Genomic DNA, 25,477 nt, shown 5'->3' with positions numbered 1-25,477 from the left:
GAACGCGCCTAGTCACTAAAATGTTCTGTACTACATACCAGCCGTAGCCACGAATGGAAATGGGATGGCAGATGTTCCTTGACAAAGCAAACCCACATCTGGGGACATCAAGGCTGAAATGCCCATAGGCCTGTAGGGCCCAGCACGCTCCCTGAAGCCTCCCTCCTCTAGGCCTCCGTCAGTGACCTGGGAGTGGGGACACTCACCCTCGTCATCATCTCTCTCTCTATGATGCTGTCCTCCAGGGAGAACAGCTCTGACACGGGCCTCTCCTTCACAGGCTCCTTCTTGACCCGCTCCTTCACGCTGGTGAGGTCAGGCTCCGAGATGGAGGGGCCCAGAGAGGCCCCGTTGACAGCCAGCTGCTCGGCCCGGGAGACACTAAGGGCCTTGGCTGGCCCGTGTCTCAGCACCCGGGCTCTGGCCATGGCAGGAAGGACGGTCCCCTGGTCCTGCCGCAGTGCCCCGTTACTGACGCTTTTTCTTGGCCCTGGGTACTCCGGCGGGGGCCTGTTGGGAATGCGGGCCAGGGCGGCCTGCAGCTGGGCACTGTATTCCACCTTCTCCCGAAGGACCGGAATCTGAGGCACCGCCTCAGGGGCCTCCTCCTCCTCCTCACTCTCGCTGCTGTGGATTAGCATGGTGGCATCCGAGAATGTCTTCTTGTGGCGGTACTGGGGAAGCCCGTGCACGTCGTGGCCACCCGCGTCCTCGGAGGGGCCCTGCTCCCGAAGCGTGTTACGGCGAGCCATGGGGATATTGAGTGACTTCAGTGTCATGGCCTCCATGCCGCGTACCATACTGTTCATCACCTCTAGGCTGTGGCGCTTATTCACCGTGCCGTGGTGCTTGGTGGCGGTAAGGGGCTCGCTCACCTCCTGCAAAGACTGGTGGACCACGGGAGAGCTGTCCTCCTGGAAGGTCTTTACGGAAAGCTGGACTTTCCGAGTCACCAGATCAGGGCTGCTGCCACTGACATACTTGTGGCGGTGGCTGGCGAGGTCTGGGGTGCTGGTGGCAGGCCGAGGCCGAGGGTAAGGGGGTGGGGGCCTAAAGAGATAGTTCTTGAGCATGTGGGCTGTGCTGTAGTTTTGTGTTCCTTGAAGCTGCATGTTGGCCAGCTCTGGAGTGCTCACCGTGTGAGAGATGGAGCTGGCCCCTGGCTTGCTACACACTGCACCATTTTTGGGGTTCATCTGGTCAGATGGACTAACAAGTCTGTGACCGTAGCCCCCCTGGGGCGCGTACGGGACAGTGTAGGGATGCCTCTCCCGCATCTCTGGCTGGCTGTACACCAGTTCCTCGGGCTGGTTGTAGGCGTGGGTGTTGATGATGTTGAGGTTCCGCAGAGACCGGCTCTGGCTGTCTGCGTGCATCAGCCCCCTCTTCATCTGCCGCATCACCGTCTCGTAGTCAGGGGTGGGCCTGTACGAAGGCACGATGATGGTGCTGTGCCGGTGGCTGGGGATGTAGTCCGCCCTCATGATGTCGCTTCCAGGGATGCTGAGGTTGGAGGACACCGGAGAGGCCTGGATGAAGCTTTGGGAGCAGCTGAGGGAGTTAACACTGTGAACACTGCACACGCTGCCGTTGGTGACGGTGCCATTTAAGTAGTTTAAGTCCAGGCTGTTGTGAGATTTGCAATACAAGGCTTCCTCGTTCCCAGGGAAAATGCTGTCTGCAAAAAGTCAAACACAAGAACGTGAACCATCACGCCACACTGTTTCTAGAGACCTCCTCCCTAAGTCCCTGGAGCGGATGACTGAAATAGGTCATAAAGAGGCAAATTCCCTGACCCTCCCCTGCATATGTCACCAAGAACTGCTACCTCGGATAAAGTGTCAGGGTGCAGTGCAAAGGAAGGGCACAGCGTGGGCATCGCGTGGGCACCGTCTCAAATTGCTATAATTAGATGGAGACAATGAGCCCCTTGTTGGGGAGACCTGGCCTCTTGCACACAGCTTCAGGGCAGAACCGGATATTTGGGCCAGAAAAGTCCAGAGTTTTAATAGAGTAATCGACTTAAACTGCCACACCCTCAGAACTACTCTCTCTGACTATATCAGAAAAGGGCTCCTAAGGGACTGACGAGCATTCAGAGAAGCGAGGCTGACGGCGTGGCCAGCATGGCCATGGTCTCTGAACAGCAAGCAGCCAGCGGACAAAAAAGGTCAGAATCAAGAGTTTCTGAAATGTTCCTGAAACCTTCCTCTAGCTAATTCCAGTAAAAAGTAACAATGGCTGAAGGAACCTAAAGAGCTACAAAAGCAGTTTTCATGTGTATCTGTGGCATGTGTGCACGTGGGGGCGTGTGTGCACGTGGAGGGGCATTAGTGCACGTGGGGGCGTGAGTGCACGTGGGGGCGTGTGTGCACGTGGGGGCGTGTGTGCACGTGGGGGCGTGTGTGCACGTGGGGCGTGTGTGCACGTGGGGGCGTGAGTGCACGTGGGGGCGTGTGTGCACGTGGGGGCGTGTGTGCACGTGGGGGTGTGTGCACGTGGGGGCGTGTGTGCACGTGGGGGTGTGTGTGCACGTGGGGGCGTGTGTGCACGTGGAGGGGCATTAGTGCACGTGGGGGCGTGAGTGCACGTGAGGGCGTGTGTGCACGTGGGGGCGTGTGTGCACGTGGGGCGTGTGTGCACGAGGAGGAGCATTAGTGCACGCGGGGGCGTGAGTGCACGCGGGGGCGTGTGTGCACGTTGGGGCGTGTGTGCACGCGGGGGCGTGTGTGCACGCGGGGGCGTGTGTGCACGTGGAGGGGCATTAGTGCACGCGGGGGCGTGAGTGCACGCGGGGGCGTGTGTGCACGCGGGGGCGTGTGTGCATGTGTGTGCACGTGGGGGCGTGTGTGCACGTGGGGGCGTGAGTGCACGCAGGGGCGTGTGTGCACGTGGAGGGGCATTAGTGCACGCGGGGGCGTGTGTGCACGCGGGGGCATGAGTGCACGCGGGGGCGTGAGTGCACGCGGGGGCGTGTGTGCACGCGGGGGCGTGAGTGCACGCGGGGGCGTGTGTGCACGTGTGTGCACGTGGGGGGGTGTGTGCACGTGGGGCGTGAGTGCACGTGGGGGCCTGTGTGCACGTGGGGGTGTGTGTGCACGTGGGGCGTGAGTGCACGTGGGGCGTGTGTGCACGTGGGGCGTGTGTGCACGTGGGGGCGTGTGTGCACGTGGGGGCGTGAGTGCACGTGGGGGCGTGTGTGCACGTGGGGGCGTGTGTGCACGTGGGGGCGTGTGTGCACGTGGGGCGTGTGTGCACGTGGGGCGTGTGTGCACGTGGGGCGTGTGTGCACGTGGGGCGTGTGTGTACGTGTGTGCACGTGTGTGCACGTGGGGGCGTGTGTGCACGTGGGGCGTGTGTGCACGTGGGGCGTGTGTGCACGTGGGGGCGTGTGTGCACGTGGGGGCGTGTGTGCACGTGGGGCGTGTGTGCACGTGTGCACGTGGGGCGTATGTGCACGTGTGTGCACGTGGGGGCGTGTGTGCACGTGGGGCGTGTGTGCACGTGTGTGCACGTGTGTGCACGTGGGGCGTATGTGCACGTGTGTGCACGTGGGGCGTGTGTGCACGTGTGTGCACGTGTGTGCACGTGGGGCGTGTGTGCACGTGGGGCGTGTGTGCACGTGGGGCGTGCGTATGCACTTGCATGGACACCAATGTTTGTGCTAGCAGCCATTCTTGCTCACTCTTCTGTGTGATCCGCTCAGGCAGGGGCTCTCAGCTCCACTTTGAGCTGCTGCTGCTGAGTCTCAGTAGCCATCTTGCTTGGGGATCCCACCTCAGCCTTGTGGAGCTGGAACTTCAGGTGGGTCGCTACCCTCACCTGGCATTCGAGTGAATTCTGAGCATCCACACTCCGGAGCTCACTCCTGCACAGCATTGCTGTGCTGGTGTCTGTGCCAACTTTATATATGGAAAAGAAGAAGAATCCAGAAAATGCCTCCACACGGTTGGTAGGTCTGTGGGGGCATTTTTTTCTGGTTTTTTTTTTGGTTTTTTTTTTTTTTTTTTTTGGTGAAGGGTTCGTGTGAGAGAGCCTAGCTTACTGTGGGTGTTGCCACCCTGGGCAGGTAGTCTTTGCTGGTATAAGACAACAGGCTGAGCAAGCCATGAGAAACAAGCCGGGAAAAGCAGTGTTTCTCTGGGCCTTCTGCATTGTTCCTACTGTGGGCTCCTGTTTTGACTTCCTTCAGTGATGGAGTGTGACCTGAGAGGTGTAAACTGAAATAAACTTTCTTCCCCACGGTGTTTTTGGTCATGGTGTTTTACCACAGTAATAGAAACCCCGACTAAGACAACCACTGAGTCACCTCCCCAACCCACGAGCCACAAAAGCCAGTTTCTAAGTCAGGTCCATTCTGGATATGCAGGGCCACACACACACACACACACACGCACAACACGCATGCATGCACACACACACACGCACAACACGCATGCATGCACACACACACACGCACAACACGCATGCATGCACACACACACAAATATACAAACACTCTGGATATACAATGTCATACACATAAACACACACATTCTGGATATGCAGTGCTTTACACACACGCATTCACGCACGCATGCACGCAGGGGCACCCACACAGTTCTTATATCCAAGGTCTAGCATTTAAACTCTGTCTCCCTATTTCTGTACGGAAACAATAGCACCACAGGCTTACTGCGGGATTAAATGAGACAATACACAACAAGTTCCTCGCCTAGCACCTGACACCTCACAACCACTGGTCCATGTTAATTCTTGTCCTGGCACCCAGAGAAAAGGGCCTGAAGGGAGGAGGGTAAGAAAAATCACTGAATTATGAGGGTGAGAGGTTTGCTCAGGCACCCCGGAACCATGTGGCTGCTCCAAGCTCCTGACATTGGCCCCGAGGTTGAAGTAAGCACACCGAGGAGGGCTGGGCTGTCAATCTCCACCCTCGGCCCACTAAAATGGGAGGCAAGGAAACAAGAACGCATCCTTTAGTTCAGCCCAGCCACACGTCTTCCTAGTTAGCCAGATCTCGGGTACTTTCCTTCCCAGGCAGCTACTATGCTTAATTTCACAAATTGAATCTGCTGGCCACTGTAATTAGACATTTTCCAGCAAGTGTCTTTGCGGTGCCCCGGGACCCAGCCTTGTGTCTTACAACGGCAGACGGACGAGCGACAGTTACCTTGGGAAGTGTGGGTCTCCGAGTAGTGTTCACTGCATTGCACATGCATGGGAGGCAGGATGTACGGCTGCTGCCTTGGCTGAAACAGAAAACAGAGCTGCGGCTGCCGCAAAGGCATCTGGGAGACGTCAGAAAACCAGCCCCGACCCAGGGAAGCACATTGCAGCTGCTCTGCTGGCCACCCCTCTGACCCACCCTCTTCTACTGATCTAAGCTCTTAGTTCATAGTGACACTGAGAACAGCAGAAACCGGTTCAAGGTCAGAGAGGGGAAAACGCCAGCATCCCACGTTTGGGTGCAGTTGTTCGCTAGGGTGTCGGACACTGGCCACGTTCTCGGGGCCTTTGGAGCAGGTGGAGTTAAAAGGGACAAACTCGTCCAAGAAACATTCTTTGCTACGTCCAAGACTGGCTCCCTCCAAGGCAGCAGGGGCCACGGCTCCAGTTCACAGATCCACAGGAGGCTGGTAGAGGGTCAGGGCTGTGTTAGACTGGGCCCTGCAGTGAATTTACATAGGGGTCCAATAAAATAATATGATGCATGTTGTCTCAAGGCCACTGAGAATCACACGTGGCGCGGGCCAGAGAGACACTCTAGTTCAGAAAGGACGCCCTCCTGGGCAATGCAGAGTCTTGCCCACTGGCTCCTGAATGTGGCATTTAGACCATTCTAAACCACTCCTGCTGCAGAAGAGGGCATCCTTGATGTTGGGGGACTGAGGGGTTGTCTGTCTCCTATCTCTTCCAGCTTTCGAGCTATCATCTCAAGTCAACTGACTCAGAAGTGGGGCACACGCCTTTAATCCCAGCCCTTGGGAGGCAGAGGCAGGTGGATCTCCATGCCTTCGAGGGGAGCCTGGTCCACCTAGGGAGTTTCAAGGCACCAGATGGGGAACAAGGAAGGTCATGAAAACAAAAGATCCAGAATCAACATGAATCGGAGAAGAAAAACATTGAAATGAACTGAGAAGGAAAAGGCGCTGCTCAGACTTCTAAATAATCGCAGAAGTCCTGGAGGATGACTTTAGAGTGGCAGTTTCTAAGCTAAGACTCCATAGACCAGGCATAACGAGGGGTTTGCGTAAACTTGTCAAAAACAAGAAAACAAACAAAAACCTATGCGAACAGGCATCACAAAAGAGAGAGAAAGACAGAAACTGGTAAGGAAGTTAAGATTTATAACAGCAAGGGCCATTAAGACACTGACGTCTGCTGTCTCACTCAGAGAAATAGCTCAGACCTACAGGACAAGGCGATGAGAGACCTCAGAATCTAAAGCCCTGTAGACCACCTCACCAAAGTAAGAAAGGGAGGCTCTCTGGATCCCACAAGTGCCTGAGAAGAGTGTTCTGCCATCACAGCTCCCAGGTACAAATGACACTTGATCTCACTAACAAACACACGAGATGAAGAAGGTAACGGAAGACAGCACTAACAGAGGAGACTGAAGGAATGAGCGTGTGAGCAAACACGCCATGCTCCAGGGGAGGACAGGATCCTTTCAGAGAAGGCCCACAGGACAGAGACTGAGGCACACTGAGGTCAGAGACAGCGACGTGAGCTTAGGAATTCCCATGTGGCTCAAGTCTAGAATTCTAGGAGTCTGTGCCATGCCAGGAAGGGAGGGGAGGGGAGGGAAGGGGAGGGGAGGGGAGGGGAGGGGAGGGGAGGGGAGGGGAGGGGAGGGGAGGGAAGGGAAGGGAAAGAAAATGTCCTCCAAACTTTCTAAGGGAGAAGTTGAAGACAGGCTAGACACACATTGGCTGCAGAGAAAACTCTTTGGTGCTTGAGTCTTTGGACTCCAGGGTGATGTGGGAAGGTCATATGTCTATCTGTTGCTTTCATTGGTTAATTAATAAAGAAACTGCTTGGCCTGATAGGTCAGAACATAGGTGGGTGGAGTAGACAGAACAGAATGCTGGGAAAAGGGGAAGTGAGGGCAGACACAATGGAGCCAGCCGCCAGGTCAGACATGCTGAATCCTTCCCGGTAAGACACCACTTTGTGGTGCTACACAGATTATTAGAAATGGGTTAGTCAAGATATGAGAGTTAGCCAAGAAGAGGCTATATACAATGGGCCAGGCAGCATTTAAAAGAATACAATTTGTGTGTTGGTATTTTAGGTGTAAAGCTAACCATGTGGGAGCTGGGCAGGATGAAAAGCAGGCCTGCCCGCAGCTCCTTCTACACCAGGGAACTGCACATCTAGCGGAGTGGGAAAGCCACACGCCTTAAAGAGCTACAAGACCAGTAGAAAACAAACAGGGCAACTCCGCCCCAGAGCCCCTGCGTCACCGTGAAGACACAAAGAGCCTGCAGTGGGAATCACATACAGTTGTGCTTCCTGGTCACAGCAGCAGGAAAAAGAACAGCTTTGAAAAAGCAAAAACCAGCTAAAGGCTAGGCGCTTTATTGACTAAAGTCTGGAAATTAGAAAACGTCCCATTCGTCCGATACACGGAGACCGTTAACTACACTCATTTGGTTGCGGCTCATTTAAAAAGCATTTTCTGGCTAGTTTGCTCAGCTCTATGTATGGCAGTGAATTCCTTGGACTCTGGGGCACGTTACCAGAACAGACGAGCAAATGGTCAATGGTTTGAAGGTATATGATCATTCTGGTCTGGAGTAAGACTGGGGAGAACCTCAAACCACATAGAGGGAGGTGCTCATGGGTACGTGGGACACGGTGGATATTTGCCACACCTCCTGCAAGTGAATCATGACCTGCTATGCTTCCAGCAATTCTCCCCTGGTCACGGTACCCTTAGTCACCTCCCCTCAAATGCGTAATAGAACCCTTATCCCAGCAGCCAGACCACGGACTGAGACTAAGGTGTATACGTACCAGTGAGGACCGGCTCCAGGTGGGCTGGCGTCTGATTGGGGGTGGAGAATTTGACTGTCTATATGAAAGATTAAAAATGAAAACCATCGTTATTGTTGACCAAAGTTCAAAAGGTCAGACAGACAAGGGAAGTAGAGAAGGGGGCCAGGACAGACCAGCGAAGCTTACCTCACAACACACGTAGAACACACAGCACACACGGCTCATGACCGCACACCAACACTAACAACACACAGCACACACGGCTCATGACCGCACACCAACACTAACAACACACAGCACACACGGCTCATGACCGCACACCAACACTAACAACACACAGCACACACGGCTCATGACCGCACACCAACACTAACAACACACAGCACACACGGCTCATGACCGCACACCAACACTAACAACACACAGCACACACGGCTCATGACCGCACACCAACACTAACAACACACAGCACACACGGCTCATGACCGCACACCAACACTAACAACACACAGCACACACGGCTCATGACCGCACACCAACACTAACAACACACAGCACACACAACTCATAACTGCACACCAACACTAACAACACAGCTCTGCCTTTGTTTCTCTTTCACGCTCAAAATGTTTGGAACACATATTTTTGTAGAGCTTTGCTCATTGTTACTAGAAGAACGAGGCTTACTTCTAAAAAAATATTATGGGAGAAATAAAGACCGGAAAACCTCACATCGTGTGAACTTTTAAAACAGTGTCCTGTGTAAACCTGTGGAGGTGCATAATGAAAATATTTTGAAAATGCTTCCAGTTTAAATAAGATTCCGAAATAGAGAAAATATTTTTCAGTTCGAGCCCATAAAGATAATACATTCTGCAAATGTTTATCAGGCCAGATGCCTTTTGTGTTTGTTTTAACTCTGCTCTGACGCTGGTGGTCAAAGCGAGCAAGCAGTAGGCAAATATTCCATAGCTGAGGTATGTCCCCAACCCAGCAAATCTTTCACAGAGAGAATACTTCAGCATTGATTCAACGACAACAACAGAGAGGTGTGCAAGCCAGAACATATCCATTCCTTAGAGTGGTTACCACGAGGTTCCAACACCACACCGTATTTAAAAACAAAATGAAATACAAGATACAGACTTTTCCTCGGGATAAACTTCTTCAAATAACGACTTCCCTGAGTTGAAAATTTTGCCTGTCCACCTGCCTGTTGACAAATATCTTTGCTCTGGTGAAACCACAGGGATAAGGCATTAATGTGGGTTTCTGGCTGCTGGTCAAATTCAGTGGTATCACTCCCGGGTTAAACATCGTTCTCCAATGCTGCCTGCCCTGGGGTGTGGGATCCACACGGCAAGGACCAGCTGTGCAGGGGCAGATGCGGCCTGATGAGCCTGGGCGGCTCACGAGTGGACAGACCTAGATGGAGGAGGAGGTTACGGGGACAATTCCCGTTCTGGAATTCGACAGGAATGCCCTTGACTTGAGATTATGGAGCTCCGTGTGTATGTGGGAAGGATGAGGTTAAGGAAGAAGGCGAGGGTACCCCAGAACGGAATTCTTGATTTTCAATGTACTTGCGATGTTCACGGAGAGTAGAAAAGACCACAGAAGAAACATGAATGTTGAACACAGCAATGAAGCTTTGTGCTGAGAAACAGAGAGGAAGATGGCAACCCTCAAGGGGACTCGCATCCACCACATAGAAGTCAGCTATAGAATTCTTGATGGTGTCAAGGCCACCACGCAAATTCAAAGGCAAGAGCAGAACGGAACCATATGCGTATGAGTGTGTCTGCAGAAGCCATGGTTATGTCCTTGCTTGGCCCTTAACCCACCTATTAACTTGGCGGGCAGGCCTAGACTCTCAGGTGTACTTTCAGACCCTAGCAGCAAGCAATTGCAATGTCTGGTTTGAAAGGGCCTGGGCTACATGGAGAGAAAAGTCTGCCATGACCTGGGGCTCCAGTTCTGAGCCGCTGCCTTCTGCAGCGGCACCTGCCGTCCCGCAATATGCCACCCTGCTTGGATGTGCCCACTGTGGGAGCGTAAAGACAGCCCCTCGCTTGCATTTACATCCCTGATGCTCTTTGAACCAAAATTAAACACCTTGGGGGCCCAAGCGGCAAATGCGCTCTGCTGAGGAACGCCTTTTGAAAGCGACCTATGTAAAGGCGCTGACAGAGTGGGCCCCCGGCACGCCGTCTCCGAGGTCAGGCCACGAGGAAGTGCCCTCAATCAGGCTCAGATTTATCATCTTTATTTCCGAACTAAATTAAAAAGACACACAGATGCGTGCCATCTCGGAGTGCCTTCCAAATCCCCCTCTAATTACCCTGGCCTCTCATTTGCAGTCAGATGGCACGACCCAGGAGCACACGCAGGGCTAGCCAACTGTGAGCGGAAACAGGCCGATCCAGCGGCAGCATCCTCTCTTTTAAGTTGGCTCATCACTCCGCTCCCCACTTCTGAATATACTCCACATCTAACACGGAGGGGCACCTGGGCAAATTGGGAACAGCTGGGCTCTTCCGAACTCAGAGCCGAGTGCCGGAACGGCACTGATGCGGCCCACCCATCCAGGAAGTGAAGCATTTATAGTCAATTTGAAAATGATTGTCTCTCTAGGCACACGGACTGCAGTAGACGGCACTTAAACATCTCTCGCTGCTGACTGGCTTTAGACTCCTCCTATGGCTTCTATAAAGATCAAGGGGAAAGAACAACTGGAAACGGGACCGGGACTTCTCAGAAGCCCTGATTTAATAGGACCAAGCCGTCCAGAGAGACGGTGAGCTAAACATTTACTCACTCAGTGCAGATCTTGTTCTGTTTGTAAAACTTGTGCCGTGTTGTAAATAACCGGGAAATATACTTGGCATTTTCAATATCATCCTTGAAAAAGAAGAGATGGGAAAGAAATAAGCATTCATTAGATTAGATATGTACTTCACATAGACTTCTCCATGTACACCTCTCCTTCCATCCGAAGTACAGACTAACACGCTGGGCCAGGAAGCAAACCAATCTTTGTGACGTCAATGGGGCCCAAGCTACCACAGCTCGGCAAAGATGGCAGAAATGACCATCTATCAATTCTCCAGAGGTTCTGGTCTGCAGTGAGGAACTGCCAGGTTCTCACCTCAACTTTCAAAACCAATTCTTTTTTTTTTTTTTTTTTTTTTTGGTTTTTCGAGACAGGGTTTCTCTGTGGTTTTGGAGCCTGTCCTGGAACTAGCTCTTGTAGACCAGGCTGGCCTCGAACTCCCAGAGATCCGCCTGCCTCTGCCTCCCGAGTGCTGGGATTAAAGGCGTGCGCCACCACTGCCAGGCTCAAAACCAATTCTTGAATCAAGGCAGGGCCTACGATTAACACCAATGTCATTCAACCAGAGACAGGATGACGAGGGGAACAATGTTGGCTCCTGAGAAGGGACCCAAATCCAGGGTCATGAGGGGCTGGAAAACGCAGGTCAGCCAGCAACAGAAAATGCAATGTGACTTAACTAGGAGTCACCTGAGGAAGGCTGTGACCAGAGTGGCATGGCATGCTGGACAAACCCAGTGAGAACATGCATCGCTTGCAAGAGGTCATGCAGGACCAGGCAAGTATTAGAAAGAACTCCTTCAATAGCACTGAGTCCCTTACGGAGTAGAGTTGTGTCCAATATGCAGCCATGAGCTGCATGGGCCCCCGGATACCTAGGAAGGCAGTTCAGTACTGTAAACATATTTAAAATATTATTAGGATGTGTGTGCGCGTGCGCCCAACTTGACCGTGCAGTCCTTGAGTGTAGACTTCACAGATGACAACAGTGCCCTCAGCATTGAAAGTATCAGGACATGGAGAATGAGGCAAGGCATTGTTAGCTTAAAGAAAAGAATCCCTCCTTCAGCTGTGCAGACCCCTGGACTCACTGTGTGGAAGAGTGCTGTCTCCTCCTTGTCAATCAGCTCTACAAGGATGGTTGATTTGCTGTGGGTGACACTCCCAATGTCATTCCACCTGCGCCAAAGAAATGTGACTAGGTTTACTCCAAGACGGTCTGTGTATCCACCCTGAGAAATGTCTCATCTTACAATTGTGATTTAACTGCATTAAATATTTGACTAGTGTGCACTCCGGATTCACTGTGCCATCTTCGGGAATGACGTCCCCCGGTAGTTTCTGTATCTATGCACCAGTCACGGCAGCACACACATGTGCACACTTTCCTTGGCAGCTCTCGGAGACCTGGTGTGCAAGGGGACTCACTCAATGCATGGATTCAGGCGGGAGGACACAGGGAATCCACCTACGTGTGGGGCCTGTGGACGCCAGGGTCTTGTGAGGACTCTAATCCCAGAAGCAGGCGCCAGACAGCAGGAGATAAGCGGCTGCCTCCCATTCTACTTGGTTCCTAGACATTCTGTTAAGGCTCGGGCTTCAGCAGATGTCCGAGCTACAGCTCCCCACTGGTCCCTTTTCCATCCACCATGCTCACGGAAGCCTACCCAATCTGTTGAGTCTGGTTTTCTTTCCTCCTTCCTTACTTCCTTAGACAATTTCCAGTTTCACGTACTAGAGGCTGATCGCAAACTTACCTCATAGCCAAGGGTGACCTTGGACTTCTAATCCTCCTGTTTCGGCCACTACACTAACATTTATATGGTGCTGGGGACTGAGTGCAAGGTTTCTTGCATGCTGAGCAAACAGTGCACCATCTGGACTCCGTCCCCAGCCCTTCGGCATCCCCTACCATTCTCCCAGAAAAAGAGAATCTTCTGGAGTGCCTGCTCCCCACCACACTGTGATGTAAGATTTTCATTCTGTGGTTAGATCTCTCAAGAGACCCCCGGAAGACCACAGGTTCCTCACTCAGTAGGGATTCCACATCTCCATGTCTGTAATCCGTGTACAGAGTTCAAGTCCCACATCCTATCTAAAGCAGGAAAAAGTGGCTGATTTGCTCCTTCTTAGAGAAGATTTGATGTAGACACTGGTGAGAACCAGAGTCAGTGAATCCACTCCCCGAGGCTGACCGATGAGTTCTTACCTGGGGTTTTCAAAGTCACTCCCAGTCACCTGCCCATTCCAGAAGAGCTGTGCTCCCCACACATGCCCACGAGCCCTCTCCCCTTTCCAAATGCTCCCTGACAGAGACACCTGCTGAGCAGACACCTGCTACTTCCAAAATCTCAAGACGGGAGGCTTCTCCCTGCCAGTTGAATTCCTTCAAAGCAACTGCCCAAACTCTACAGGAGCTCCTCAGCTGAGCCCTCCTGGGAACAGCTCCTGAAGGGACGGAACAACCCCTGCCAGAGGCAGACTGACATCTGCAGTCTGTCTGGAGTTCAGCAGCACAGGTGTGTAGGAGTGCTCACGTGTCTACAGGTTCATGTGCTTGTGGAATCCAGGGGACAACTCTGGGTATCAGTCCCCAGTCACTATCTACTTTGGATTTTGAGACAGTCTCTTTCCAGACTGGAACTTGCCAAGCAAGTTAGTTTGACTAGCCAGCAAATCCCAAGACTCCACCTGCACCTGCCTCCCAGCTCTGGGATTCGGGCCTGGGTCAACCTATCCAGCATCTTTTATGTGGGTCCCGGGAACAGAACTCTGGTCCTTGCAAGACTTTACCAACTGAGATACAGTTCCCTAGCCCTTAAACGTTTATCCTAAAGGTCTCCATACACGTTGTAGCTTCAAAAATCAAAGAGGGAAAATCATAAAACGATGGCAGAGCAGTGATCTGGGTTAGAAACTGTCTGGAAAGGCAGCCCTGACTGATCCCGAGAGCTCACGCTTTGCCTGTTGGGGCATCAGCACAGGGCCAGACTGCCCAGGTACACAAAGGCGAACAGGCTGTCATCATGGAAGCTACGGGCAACCATGCAATGAGCCAGCTAGTGGACACTGACCACACCGCTGGACAGGGTTTGCTTGTGCTAAACAGAAAAGAAGGTTAAAGGGTCCAAGTAATAATAATAATAAAAATAAAGCACTCAGTCGTTTCATTTGTTATCGCTGACTAACTGCCCCTAAAATACACTTTTATAGACTATCAGTCCCCTTTTGTTAGTATAAAGATGACTTTGTTCTTGGCTAACACATGTGGTCACACAGAGAGCACGGGGCTATGGGAAGAATCTGGTTTGGATCTAAACATCCAGAGACAGTCCTAACAAAAGCAATCAGCAGGACCGACTACAGAGCCCGCTCTTCCTGCTCTCAAGGTCTGCACCACTGACTCAGTAGACTTGAAATGCGTGTTTCCTGTAGCCAGAGAGGAAGGAATTAAATAAACCTCTGGGAAAAGCAGTATCAATTTTCCCCTAGCCCCATCAATCCTGAAGAAGGCCAATTTTATCTGAACTGAGAAAATAAGAGTCCACTCAGGTCCAGTGTGGCTCTTAACTCATTACATAACTACAGTCCATGGCCCTGCCCACAGTCTCTCAAGGGAGGAACACGTTACCTGTATATTACCGCCTGTCTTCCGATTCTGTTCCTCACGAAAATTCCCATAAAGAAAATGCCGAGGTGTGTGCTGTTGCCCTGATTGTCCTGCAGAGGATCAAGAGAACGTGTTTGTTACCACCGTGACCTTGCTAAGCCTTCACAATAGCCAAGGTCAAACAGCCGAAGTGTCTGCCAAGAGACCAGTGGAGAAAGAGGTGGGGGGAAGTAGGGTGTGCATGTACCCCACATAGTAGGAAGTGGTATGGTGTGTGTGTACCCCACATAGTAGGGAGTGGTACGGTGTGTGTGTACACCACACAGTGGGGTGTGGTATAGTGTGCGTGTATCCCACATAATAGGGAGTGAGTGGTACGTGTGTGTGTACACCATAATGAAGTGTGGTACGGTGTGCATGCACACCATAGTGCGGTGTGGTACAATGTGTGTGCACACCATAGTGTGTGTATACCATAGTGTATGTACACCATAGTGCGGTGTGGTACGGTGTGTGTGCACACCATAGTGCGGTGTGGTACAATGTGTGTGCACCATAGTGCGGTGTGGTACAATGTGTGTGCACACCATAGTGTGTGCACACCATAGTGTGTGTATACCATAGTGTGGTGTGGTACAGTGTGTGTGCACACCATAGTGTGGTGTGGTACACTGTGTGTGCACACCATAGTGTGTGTACACCATAGTGTGGTGTGGTACAATGTGTGTGCACACCATAGTGTGTGTATACCATAGTGCGGTGTGGTACGGTGTGTGTGCACACCATAGTGTGTGTACACCATAGTGCGGTGTGGTACGGTGTGTGTGCACACCATAGTGTGTGTGTATACCATAGTGCGGTGTGGTACGGTGTGTGTGCACCTCATAGTGTGTGTACACCATAGTGCGGTGTGGTACGGTGTGTGTGCACACCATAGTGTGTGTATACCATAGTGCTGTGTGGTACGGTGTGTGTGCACACCACAGGGCAGTGTGATAGGGTGTGTGTGCACATCACATAGTGAGGTATGGTATGGTGTGCGCGTACACCACACAGTGGAATACCGTGTAGGCTTTAAACAGGATACTCTGGTGTTTGAAACTAGAGGCCATTATTATAAGTGAAACCAGAAAGGCACAGGAAGACAAATGCTGTGTTCACTGAGATGGAGTTCATCTCATCAGCAGCATGGGGCAGCAAGGCTGCAGGGGTGAGGAGATGCGAGTCAATACGAACGCTAACTAAACTAGAGGGACAAATTCCAGGATCTCCTGTGCACTGTGCTGGCTGCAGTTAGTAGCGACACGCTGTATTCTCAACAATCCACTGAGAACAGATTTTCTGTTCACCCCACAAAAATGCTAAGACTGTGAGATAGCCTGATTCCCCATCCTACATACACACAGGTTCAGAAGACACTATATATAAATACATACCATTTAGTTCGTCATTTTAAAGATAGAGATAGCTATAAGGCAAGAGACAGCACCAAGCTGGAACCCTCCCCTTCAAAGTTGCCAGTACAAGACTTCTGGTAAGACAGCCTGGTGGTCAACCCAGGAAGGATACAAGAGGAAAACAGGTCAGGCGGGGTGGTGTACCCCAGTAACCCCAGCATGCAGGAAGTAGTGGCGAGGAAGTTAAGCCTCTGATGCCAGGGTGAGCTACTCCATGAGCTGAGGGGTGGGCCAAGAACTGGGGGAGAAGAAACAACATGGTTTGCAAACCAAAGAAAAGCTGAAAGATAAGTTATACCACAGAAAGATGCACATGGAAAAGTAAGGTGGGGAGCACGAGAAGGGAGGGAAAGGAGACCCTACAAGAATACCCCAGATGCTTCGCCTGCAGGTTCACACTAGAGTCAAGGGTAAAAGTGACCCAGAAAGAGCCATTCCCGGAGCAGGATGATGTAAGAACACACAGAAGGATGCCTGAGGCAGCTGTGCTACACTGGATGCTACGGGCATCACACTGGACCAAACCTAAATGCTTGGCATCCTACTGAACTGTAGTCCTGGGTTGAGCCACATCTGAGCAACCTTCTGTGAGCTCAGAGGCTCCATTAGTAGGGGCAGCTCAGCCAGAAGCTACGTGAGTGTATGTGAGGTTTTAGGAAGGACAGATGGTACCCAAGGAGGGCTGGGGACATTTTGGGGAACCATTTATGGGAAAGCTGGTGGCTCTAAACGGAAGTGCACACAGGGGCCCTGTTATCCATCTCACCGTCTATCCTTGCACACTCAGCTCTCTGCTTGTGCAAACTTCTTCAAGGCAGGTCACTCCCCACCCCCTCCCACCTAGCATCCTAGGTCACCCAGCATCCAGCGTCTGCAGATGGTTACCTCCACCAGGGACAGATATACTGGTGGAACTGGGCAGTTCAGCCAAGTTCCCCAAAGAGATCAGCACTGCTGGTCCTCCCTGGAGAACCTACTAGATGAATCCACTGAAGATGGAAAGATATCCAAGCTCTACAAGTAGACTTCGGCTCTAGCTTGAGTGCCCTCCCTTCCTATGGCTCAGACACTAAAAATAAGCAAACGACGGCCACAGCAAAACCCCCAACTTCCAGGCAGAAAAGCTGGCTGGGTAGAAATCGAGAAAAGTTTACTGATTTTTTTTTCAGTGACCCGAAATATCGCGACTATATGTGGGCTGCAGATGGCCTCGCCAGGCATTTCTGCAAGGGAAATGGATGACAGTCCTACCAAGGGCGGCCGTTAGAGAAGCAAAGGAAATTAAACAAATCGAAAAGAGGGCCATTTAGCCCCTTTCACGGGATGCGGCCACCTCGCTTGATTCTGTTCGACCGCTCGCAGGCAGCTGTCGTTAGCGCAAATGGTAAGCAAGCCAGAGAGGGAGCCGAGCGTGTGCTAAAGCAGCCAGCGTGAAGAACGTGTGTGCGGAAATCACAGGCCCCTCCCAGCTCGCCGGGGTGTGCCAGCTGCATTAGGTTTCTGATGGAACGCCATCTTTTGAAGAGTTGGTCAGCAGAGAGGCGAGACCGAGTTTGGACGATGGGCTCATGATTCTCCCAGTCACACCCACTCCAGGAGGTGGGGCTCTAACAAAGGATGCGCTCTAACAAAACACCCACCACTCACAGCTCTAGAGCTGCAGAGACAAAACATGACTGCGCAGTGGAGATGCTTCAATCTGGCTCACCAGTGATCATCCCCACATCCAAAGGAAAGAGAGGAGACGACGCAAAGGAAGAAAGCTGCTAGCTAGCCTGGCTGTACGTGTCCACGGCACGTCAGCTGTCCTTGGCAGCTGAAGGGGAGGGACGCACTACTGTAAGGCTCTAATCGTAGACAACTGTCCAAGCAGACGGGCAGGATCTGCTGAAGCTCAATCCCAAACTCTCTGAGCTCAGAAAAAGCGTTAGCTTTACCTGAAGGGCGTTCTTAACTGCCAGGGTCAGAACGAGAAATGTCCCCGATAAGCTCATGTGTCTGAAAAGTTCATCCCAGCTGGTCACACTGTTTGGGGAGGTTATGGAACCCGCCTGGGGGAAGTGGGCCACTGAGGACGAGTCTTGGGGTTTCACCGCCCAGTTCTACTTCCTGTTGACTCTACTTTCTGGTTGCTTACACCACGTGACCGGCTGTCTCAATTCCTTTTCCAACACCAAGGGCTGTACCCCCTGAACTGTGAGCTAAAGCTAACCTTCCCCCCTATAAGCCACTTCTTGTCCCGTCTCTTTTTGTCACAGGGAGGAAAAGGTAAGAAAGACATCAATCGTCACATGACACGGAGAAGGGAAGCCATTCTGGCCCAGGGCCACCCAGGCTAACTCTGAAATGTGCAGGGGCAGGAAAGGTGTGTCACCTTCACCGGGAAGGTCTCCTGTCCAAATCCATCCAAACGTTCTACTTCATTGATGTACATCAGCTCGGCTTCTGCAGGCGGGATCCCACTACAATCAAAACAGCACCAGAGGAGGAAATGGGTGGCAGTCCAAAGCCAGCGGCAAACACCAACATCTTAACGCAAATCCCGGAGCTGTGCGCCGGCCCTGCTCTCCGGGGATGGCGTTCATTTCCACCAGGGAGGGTAGCACCTGGTAAGGTGGCATTAACGATCAGCGGCCTTTTACTCAAAAAGGAATAAGAAAGGGAAGGTAAATTTTCCAACTAGGAGACATAGCCTTTAAAGCACTAATTATCCGATACATCCCTGTGAACAATGATGTCTGCTTTAAAAAGACAATATGTGGATCACAATTTTTTTGTGTGTGTGTTTTTTGTTTTTCTTTTTGTTTCTTTTTTATTTCTTTTTGTTTTTTCGAGACAGGGTTTCTCTGTGGCTTTGGTGCCTGTCCTGGAACTAGCTCTTGTAGACCAGGCTGGTCTCGAACTCACAGAGATCCGCCTGCCTCTGCCTCCCGAGTGCTGGGATTAAAGGCGTGTGCCACCATCGCCCGGCTTTTTTGTTTTTTGTTTTTCGAGACAGGATTTCTTTGTAGTTTTGGAGCCTGTCCTGGAACTAGCTCTTGTAGACCAGGCTGGCCTTGAACTCACAGCCATCTGCCCTGCCTCCCTGCCCCCCCAAGCGCTGGGATTAAAGTCATGAGCTACCACCGCCTGGCTAGAAAATTTCTACAATTTTAAAATGAAAATATTTTAAAGACTGAGGAGGGAAGGGGATGTGAGGAAGCAGGGAAGCACAGACCCCCCTACCCCCAAGCTCTCCTTAGAACCCAGAGCCCAGCCACATGGGTAGAAGCCAGGAAACCATGTGACCCAGGCCAGGGGTGGGCGAAGCTATGAAGACCCACCCCACAGACAGTGTTTTATGCTGGCTGGATGAAGTCTCAATCTCTACCCATCTTACCTGTGGGCTTTGTGCTCCTGGGCCACCTTCTGCGTCAGCTCCTCCAGAACAGCCTCCTCCAGGGCCAAATCCTGGAAGAACAGGAACACTCGGGTCACTGTCAGTGCCTCCCTGGTCAGGCGTCCCCAGTGACACACTCCCTTTCTCTCTCCTGCGCACAGCTCCTAGCATAGCCGGTGGGACCCAGAAGGGACAGCACCTACCACAGCTGGTGGGACCCAGACAACACAGCTCCTACCACAGCCGGTGGGACCTAGGCAGCTTTTTTTTCTTTACTGACCATCTGCCTCCCAGATGCACTTTTATTAAATTGCTTGGTATGTGCTTGCGTAGGTGTGCGTGTGTGTGTGCACATGAATGTGTGGATAGCATAAAATGACCTCAGCTCTTGCCTCTTGTTGTAGCCACCTTGGTGGGTTAGTTGGCTTTCCCCATTGTTTGAATTTAAACACAAGGTTTCTCGCTAGCCTGGAACTCACCAGGGAGGTCAGGCCAGTTAACCGGAAGGCTCCGGGGATTCACTGGGTTCTGCCTCGTCAGCACTGGGACTGCAAGCCAGCTTTGCTTCCACGTGGGTTCTGGGGACCAAACTCACGTCTTTGCAAGCTTTACTGTTCAGTTATCTCCCAACTGAACCCTGGGAAATAAGCGAGCTTCCAGTCGTGAGACCGCAAGTGTGTTGTGTGCCTGAGACACTAGCTGCAAGCACCTTAGCCACACCAGGTGTGGATTCTAAAAGGCACACGGGGACAGAACAAGCTGAGGTACAGATCAAAGGCTCCGTTAAAACCCAAGTTCCAACTCTGAAAACGCCCAAAGGCACCCTTCTGCTATTATATTCAACTCAATGCCTCCACCTGTGTGTGTGGGGGGTGGCAGCAGAGGTATGTACACCCCAGAGATGTGTGTGCGTGGCAGGGGCTGAATGACAAATGGCAGGGTGTGTGCCACAGCCACACACCTGTGGAACGCCTGTGTACTTAACTTTGTTCTTTTCTCTGCTGAGGAGAAGCCACCTGACAGCTTGGGGAGTAGGGAAGATCAAACGGGGCCATTCATCCGCCTTCCCTCCCTCGGCGGAGGAATGCATGCTTCCCTTTGCGAGCTCCAGCAGAACCCAGCAGAAAGTTGAGAACTTGCCACGCTCCCCACTGCTTGTACAATTAGGTCCACACCTGGGCCTGGCATCTGGACCGTTCTTTAGTGGGACCCAGCCATTCCTTCCAGATCTCCTCCCCTCAGAGTTCAGAGCCTCGGGCAGGCTTCTGTTCTCAACACAGCTTTCACTGTCTCCGTTTAGACTCCTGCCCACACAGTCCCACCACACAACAGGAAACATCCTGTCTCCACTCTCACTATGGATACTTCACGGTGCCTTCCCTCCCCTGGCCATAGCTCCTCTGCTGTGGGGGCCTCCACAAACCTCCTGCATGTTCTGTCTACAGTGTTTCTTCTGTGGTTACACACATACTCCATCTACACACCATCCTATTTCATTCCTTGTCTCCCGTCACCTGCTAGAATCTGGGTCCCTCAGGGACAGCAGTTCTTTCCATCCTGTAAGAGGTCAGTCATGGGGCTTTTCCACAATGACCCTTCCAAGTTCATAAGACAAAGTGAGTAGTCAATGAATACTGACTGAACTCGATGTATGGCATATAATTTCCACATTATTATAGAGGAGGTTTTGACCATACAAAACTGGATAACAGTAGCTTATCCCTCTGCTTATCTTCTCAGTTTGCATTTCAAAATGCAGACAGTGACATTATTTAATCAGCTCATATTTGCATATCACAGACAGAGTCACTGTAATAGTAACACATCCAAATAACTGGTTATTGAGAATTTACCCTGGACCAGGGTAGGTCCCTCATACTGCTCTCCTCCTTGATCTTCAAAGTGGGAACGGGTCTATTCTAACTTCGGATGTGCAGACAGGGGCTTCGAACCATCAGCTAACTTGCCCAAGGTTGTACAGCCAGTAAGGGTGCTAGCCCTGTGTAGCCTAAGCACCACTCAGCGACTATGTGGTAAGGGTTCAGACCACAGACCACCCAGGACAGGTCACAGCACGGTGGACTCAGGATGTGTACTCAGAAAAAATTGATGAGGGTTGCAGGCCACGCTTGGAACATACCCAATTCAGCAGTGAGCATGGGCAGCCACCAGCTTCATCTCCAGCTCTGCCCAGGGAGACGAGGAGGGACATCAAAATATGCCTGATCTTTGCCCTAAACACACGTGGCTACTGAGCAGTTAGGCCATGGCCAATACAACCACAAACTCAACCTCTAACTCATTTAACTTTAAATTTGAATATGAACTTCCACTTGGGGCTAAGGGCAAACCACTTTGAAGAGAGCGAGCATAAATCTAAGAACAATAATCTCAGTAGTTTGGGAATCAGGATAGCTGAGGCAGGATGATCACAAGTTCAAGGTTAACCTAGGCTATGTAGTGAGTTCAGAGTTAGCTTGGGCAACTTGAGACCTTGCTTCAAGATAAAAATTACAAAAAGGGCCGGGAATATACATACTTTCATCATAGGAACCTGCCTGGCACGTGTTTGGCCCAGATGAATCCTTTATCCTGAAGAGAGGTGTGGGGAGCATGTGGGGTTGGGGTGCATGTGTACATGCTGTGATGTGGGGGTCCTCAGGTGCCTTCTACCCTTTGCCAAGACGGGCTCTCTCACTGCCCTAGAGCTCTGCTAAGCAGGCTAGGCTACCAGGCCAGCAAGCTTCAGGGATCTGCCTGTCTCTGCTTCCCACTGAGCTGCTGCTGGGATCCAGGCGCATGCCACAGCACCCAGCTTTGGATGTGGGCTCTGTGAATCAAACTCTGGTCCTCGTGCTGGTAGGGCAAGCAGTTTTCCAATTCAACCATCTCCTTGGGTCTGCTTAAATGTTTTAATGTCTCTGTTGACACCTAAGCTGTGCTTCCTTTCCAGTGGTACCCACCTACAAAAGCCTTCAGGCAGGGGAAAGGACAGCTATGGAGGAGAAGGTTCCAGAGATTGGCACAGGGTAGGAAGCAGCAGTGGAAAGACTGGCAGCCCTCAGTCCACCTGAGCTTCATCTGGACAAGGGAGCGTGCTCTGAGAAACCTGTGTCGCAAGCTCTTTGGGGACGGTTATTATATAAATGACTACAGTAGATCACATTAGACGGGCTGAGCCCCTTGTGGGACCAGAGCCCAGTTGGAATATTGGGTACTTCTGTGCCTCCCCTAATCCTCCTTTCCTGTAACTATCCATGTGTCTCGGGGCAATCTGTGGTAAAGAGAACTTGAGAACCGCAGCATCTGTCCTTTAGACTCCAATACACCCCAAACGGTCTCTGTTCACTGCAGAAATTGCCGCCATGAGGATCCAAGAACCCTAACTCCTCAGAAGCCTTGGGTCCCAGTTGCCGTGATTCTCCTCCCAATGGACAGGCTATAGCCAAGTGACAGCTGACTCTCCCAAGAGTCTTTTCTTTCCTCCCCATCCTAATCATGCCTTGTCCCCTCCGCTCTACCCCTTACCCATGATACAGGAGACTCCCCAGTTGTCTCTGAGCCTTTCCTAACCCCTGAGGTCCATGTGGTACCTCCCCAGGTCAAATCCTGATTATAATCCTGATCTATAGAATTGCACCCCAATTGGGCAAATCTCCCCCTGGGAGCATGCATGCCGTGGTTCTTGTACAATTTCATTCCCAGGTGTCTATTACCCAGGGCAGCATTTGGGACCAAACACTGAACAACAACAACAAAAAGCTACATGGCAAACATGGTGAGTGGCCGTCTCTACAAGCAGAGCCATCACACATCACACGGGGCTGCTTGCAGCTCAGCTCTTTCGCGAGTTGCCTTCTCGGCGAGTTCAGTTATGTTCACTAAAACCCCTCTCAGTGAAGCCACCAACCAGGCAGCAGAATTCCCCAGATGACACCTCATCTATTCTCCAATCAGCTTCGGAACGGTCAGTTTTACTTCAATGGCTCATTCCAGAAACACGTATGAGCACACCCTATGTGCTAGACAACAGTGGGCCACCAAGTCTCTGCTATGGGGACCCCACGCCTGGCATTCTAACTGCCATGACAAGAATGGGCAAGTTCAAACATGGAAGGGGTTGGGAAGCGCTCACCCAGGTGCAAGTTCATGACCAGGACATGGCTGATGGCTGCTGCCCACGGACGGGCAGGCAGAAGGCCTTCCTGAGGAGCAGGCAGGGGAACACTGACGTCACAGATCTGCAGGGTGCTTGCCAGGAGATGACACCCAACTACCAAGGCCTGGGGTAGTTCCCTATGCTTGGAGGAGCAGGACTGGAGAGGACCCAGGAGACAAGGGTCTTCACAACAGATGAGGAGACCTTGTCTCTCCCATACCTGCCCTGTGACGGTTACTAACAAATATCCTAGCGACCAGGTGCAACAGATGAGGAGACCTTGTCTCTCCCATACCTGCCCTGTGACGGTTACTAACAAATATCCTAGCGACCAGGTGCAGTCACAGGTTCACTGTCCCCACACCCTCGCGACTATTCTTGGACAACAGTTAACCCAGCAGGAATGAAGCGGTATTCTATCATAGTTTAAACTGACTCCCTCGTGATCAATGATGCTGAGTGTTTTCCATGTATCTCCTGGATATTTATTTATTTATTTATTTATATTGACTTATTATGTGTACAATGTTCTGTGTGTACGTCTGCAGGCCAGAAGAGGGCACCAGACCTCATTACAGATGGTTGTGAGCCACCATGTGGTTGCCGGGAATTGAACTCAGGACCTTTGGAAGAACAGACAATGCTCTTAACCACTGGGCCATCTCTCCAGCCCTCTCCTGGATTTTTTAAAATCTTCTTTTGAGAAATGTCTATTAAGGTCCTGTGTCCATTTTGTGGTAGGGTCATGTGTTTTCTTAGCATCACGTTTGAGTTCCGCAGATGTGGCTACAAGCCCCTTGTCCAAAGTATGATTTGCAAATATTTTCTCCCATGTGTGAGCTTCGCTCCATAAATGACGTCCTTTGCAGGGCAGAACTTCTTTAGGATGCGACCCTGATGCTCTTTACTTATTTGTGCCTTGGGGTCATATGCCAGAAACCATTGCCCAGACCAAGGTCTTGAGCCCCTCTGTCCTCCTCTACGGTTCAGTCTCAGGACTTAAACCTGCATCTTAATCCACTTGGAACTGACTCATAGACACTGGGTGACATAAGGCCCCAATTCCATCCCATTTCATGTGGACGCCAAGCTCTCCCAACAAAAGGTACTGTAGATACTGCCATTCCCCTTGCTTGCCCTTGACCTCTTCGTCAAAAAGCATCTGGCTGTACATGTGTGGACTTATTTCTGGGCTCTATTCCAAGCCGGTGGTCAATGTGTCTGCTTATATAAGTCAGCACCACGCTGCTGTCGGTCTCCAGCCATTGCGTAGTCTTCCTTTGGGTCACTACTTCTATGAAGAAGCACCATGACCAAAAACACGCTGGAGAGGAAAGGCTTTGTGTGGCTTCTGCATCCACAGTCCAGGACTGAAGGAAATCAGGACAGGAACTCAAGCGGGGCAGGAACCTGGAGGCAGGAGCCGACGCAAAGGCCATGGAGGGGAGCTGCTTGCTGGCTTGCTCAGTCGGCTTTCTTATAGAACCCAGGACCTCCAGCCCAGGGGTGACACCACCCACAATGGGTTGGGCCCTCCCCCATCAATCACTAACTAAGAAAATGCCCTACAAGCCTGCCTACAGCCCGATCTTATGGAGGTATTGTTCTGGTGTTTTCTCAGTTGGAGCTCTCTCCTTTCAAATGACTCTAGCCTATGTCAAGTTGACATAAATTACCCAGCAAACATGATAATGACCTCAGACCAGAAAGCACAAAGTCCACGGCTCTGGTTTCCCCTGGCTCAACACTGTTTTGGCTACTTGGCATCTTTTGTGGCTACACATAAATTTTAAGTTTTGCTTTTCCTATTTCTGTGAAGAATGGCTTTGTGACTTTGACAGGGGTCGCATTAAATCTCTGGGCTGCATGGGCATTTTAACACCAATTCTTCCAAGCCACAACCCCAGAACATCTGTGTAATCTTGATTTTTCTCATCAGTGTTCTGTGGCTGTCAGTGCATGAGCCCTCCAGCTCCTTGGGTGCATTTATTCCTATGTTTTATAGGCTTTTTATGCTCTTATAAATTAAACTGGTTTC

The 25,477-nt window shown here is 51.5% G+C and overlaps 1 protein-coding gene across 1 annotated transcript in view; it reads right to left on the bottom strand.

Moving 5' to 3' along the window:
* Positions 1-25,477, bottom strand: part of Ptpn14 (protein tyrosine phosphatase non-receptor type 14) — a 138,510-nt gene that overhangs the window by 17,077 nt on the left and 95,956 nt on the right. Inside the window, exons 6-13 of the mRNA XM_075989447.1 lie at positions 19,281-19,351; positions 18,276-18,363; positions 14,466-14,554; positions 11,926-12,013; positions 10,820-10,902; positions 8,020-8,077; positions 5,171-5,249; positions 207-1,678 (exon numbers count right to left, since the gene is read on the bottom strand). Coding sequence (XP_075845562.1) covers positions 207-1,678; positions 5,171-5,249; positions 8,020-8,077; positions 10,820-10,902; positions 11,926-12,013; positions 14,466-14,554; positions 18,276-18,363; positions 19,281-19,351 — 2,028 coding nt within the window. The remainder of the gene's footprint in view (positions 1-206; positions 1,679-5,170; positions 5,250-8,019; positions 8,078-10,819; positions 10,903-11,925; positions 12,014-14,465; positions 14,555-18,275; positions 18,364-19,280; positions 19,352-25,477) is intronic.

This window comes from Microtus pennsylvanicus, chromosome 10 (assembly GCF_037038515.1).
Source record: "Microtus pennsylvanicus isolate mMicPen1 chromosome 10, mMicPen1.hap1, whole genome shotgun sequence".
NCBI lineage: Eukaryota > Metazoa > Chordata > Mammalia > Rodentia > Cricetidae > Microtus > Microtus pennsylvanicus.
Note: the sequence above shows the minus strand (reverse complement) of the source record. Positions and strands in the feature narration are given on the sequence as shown.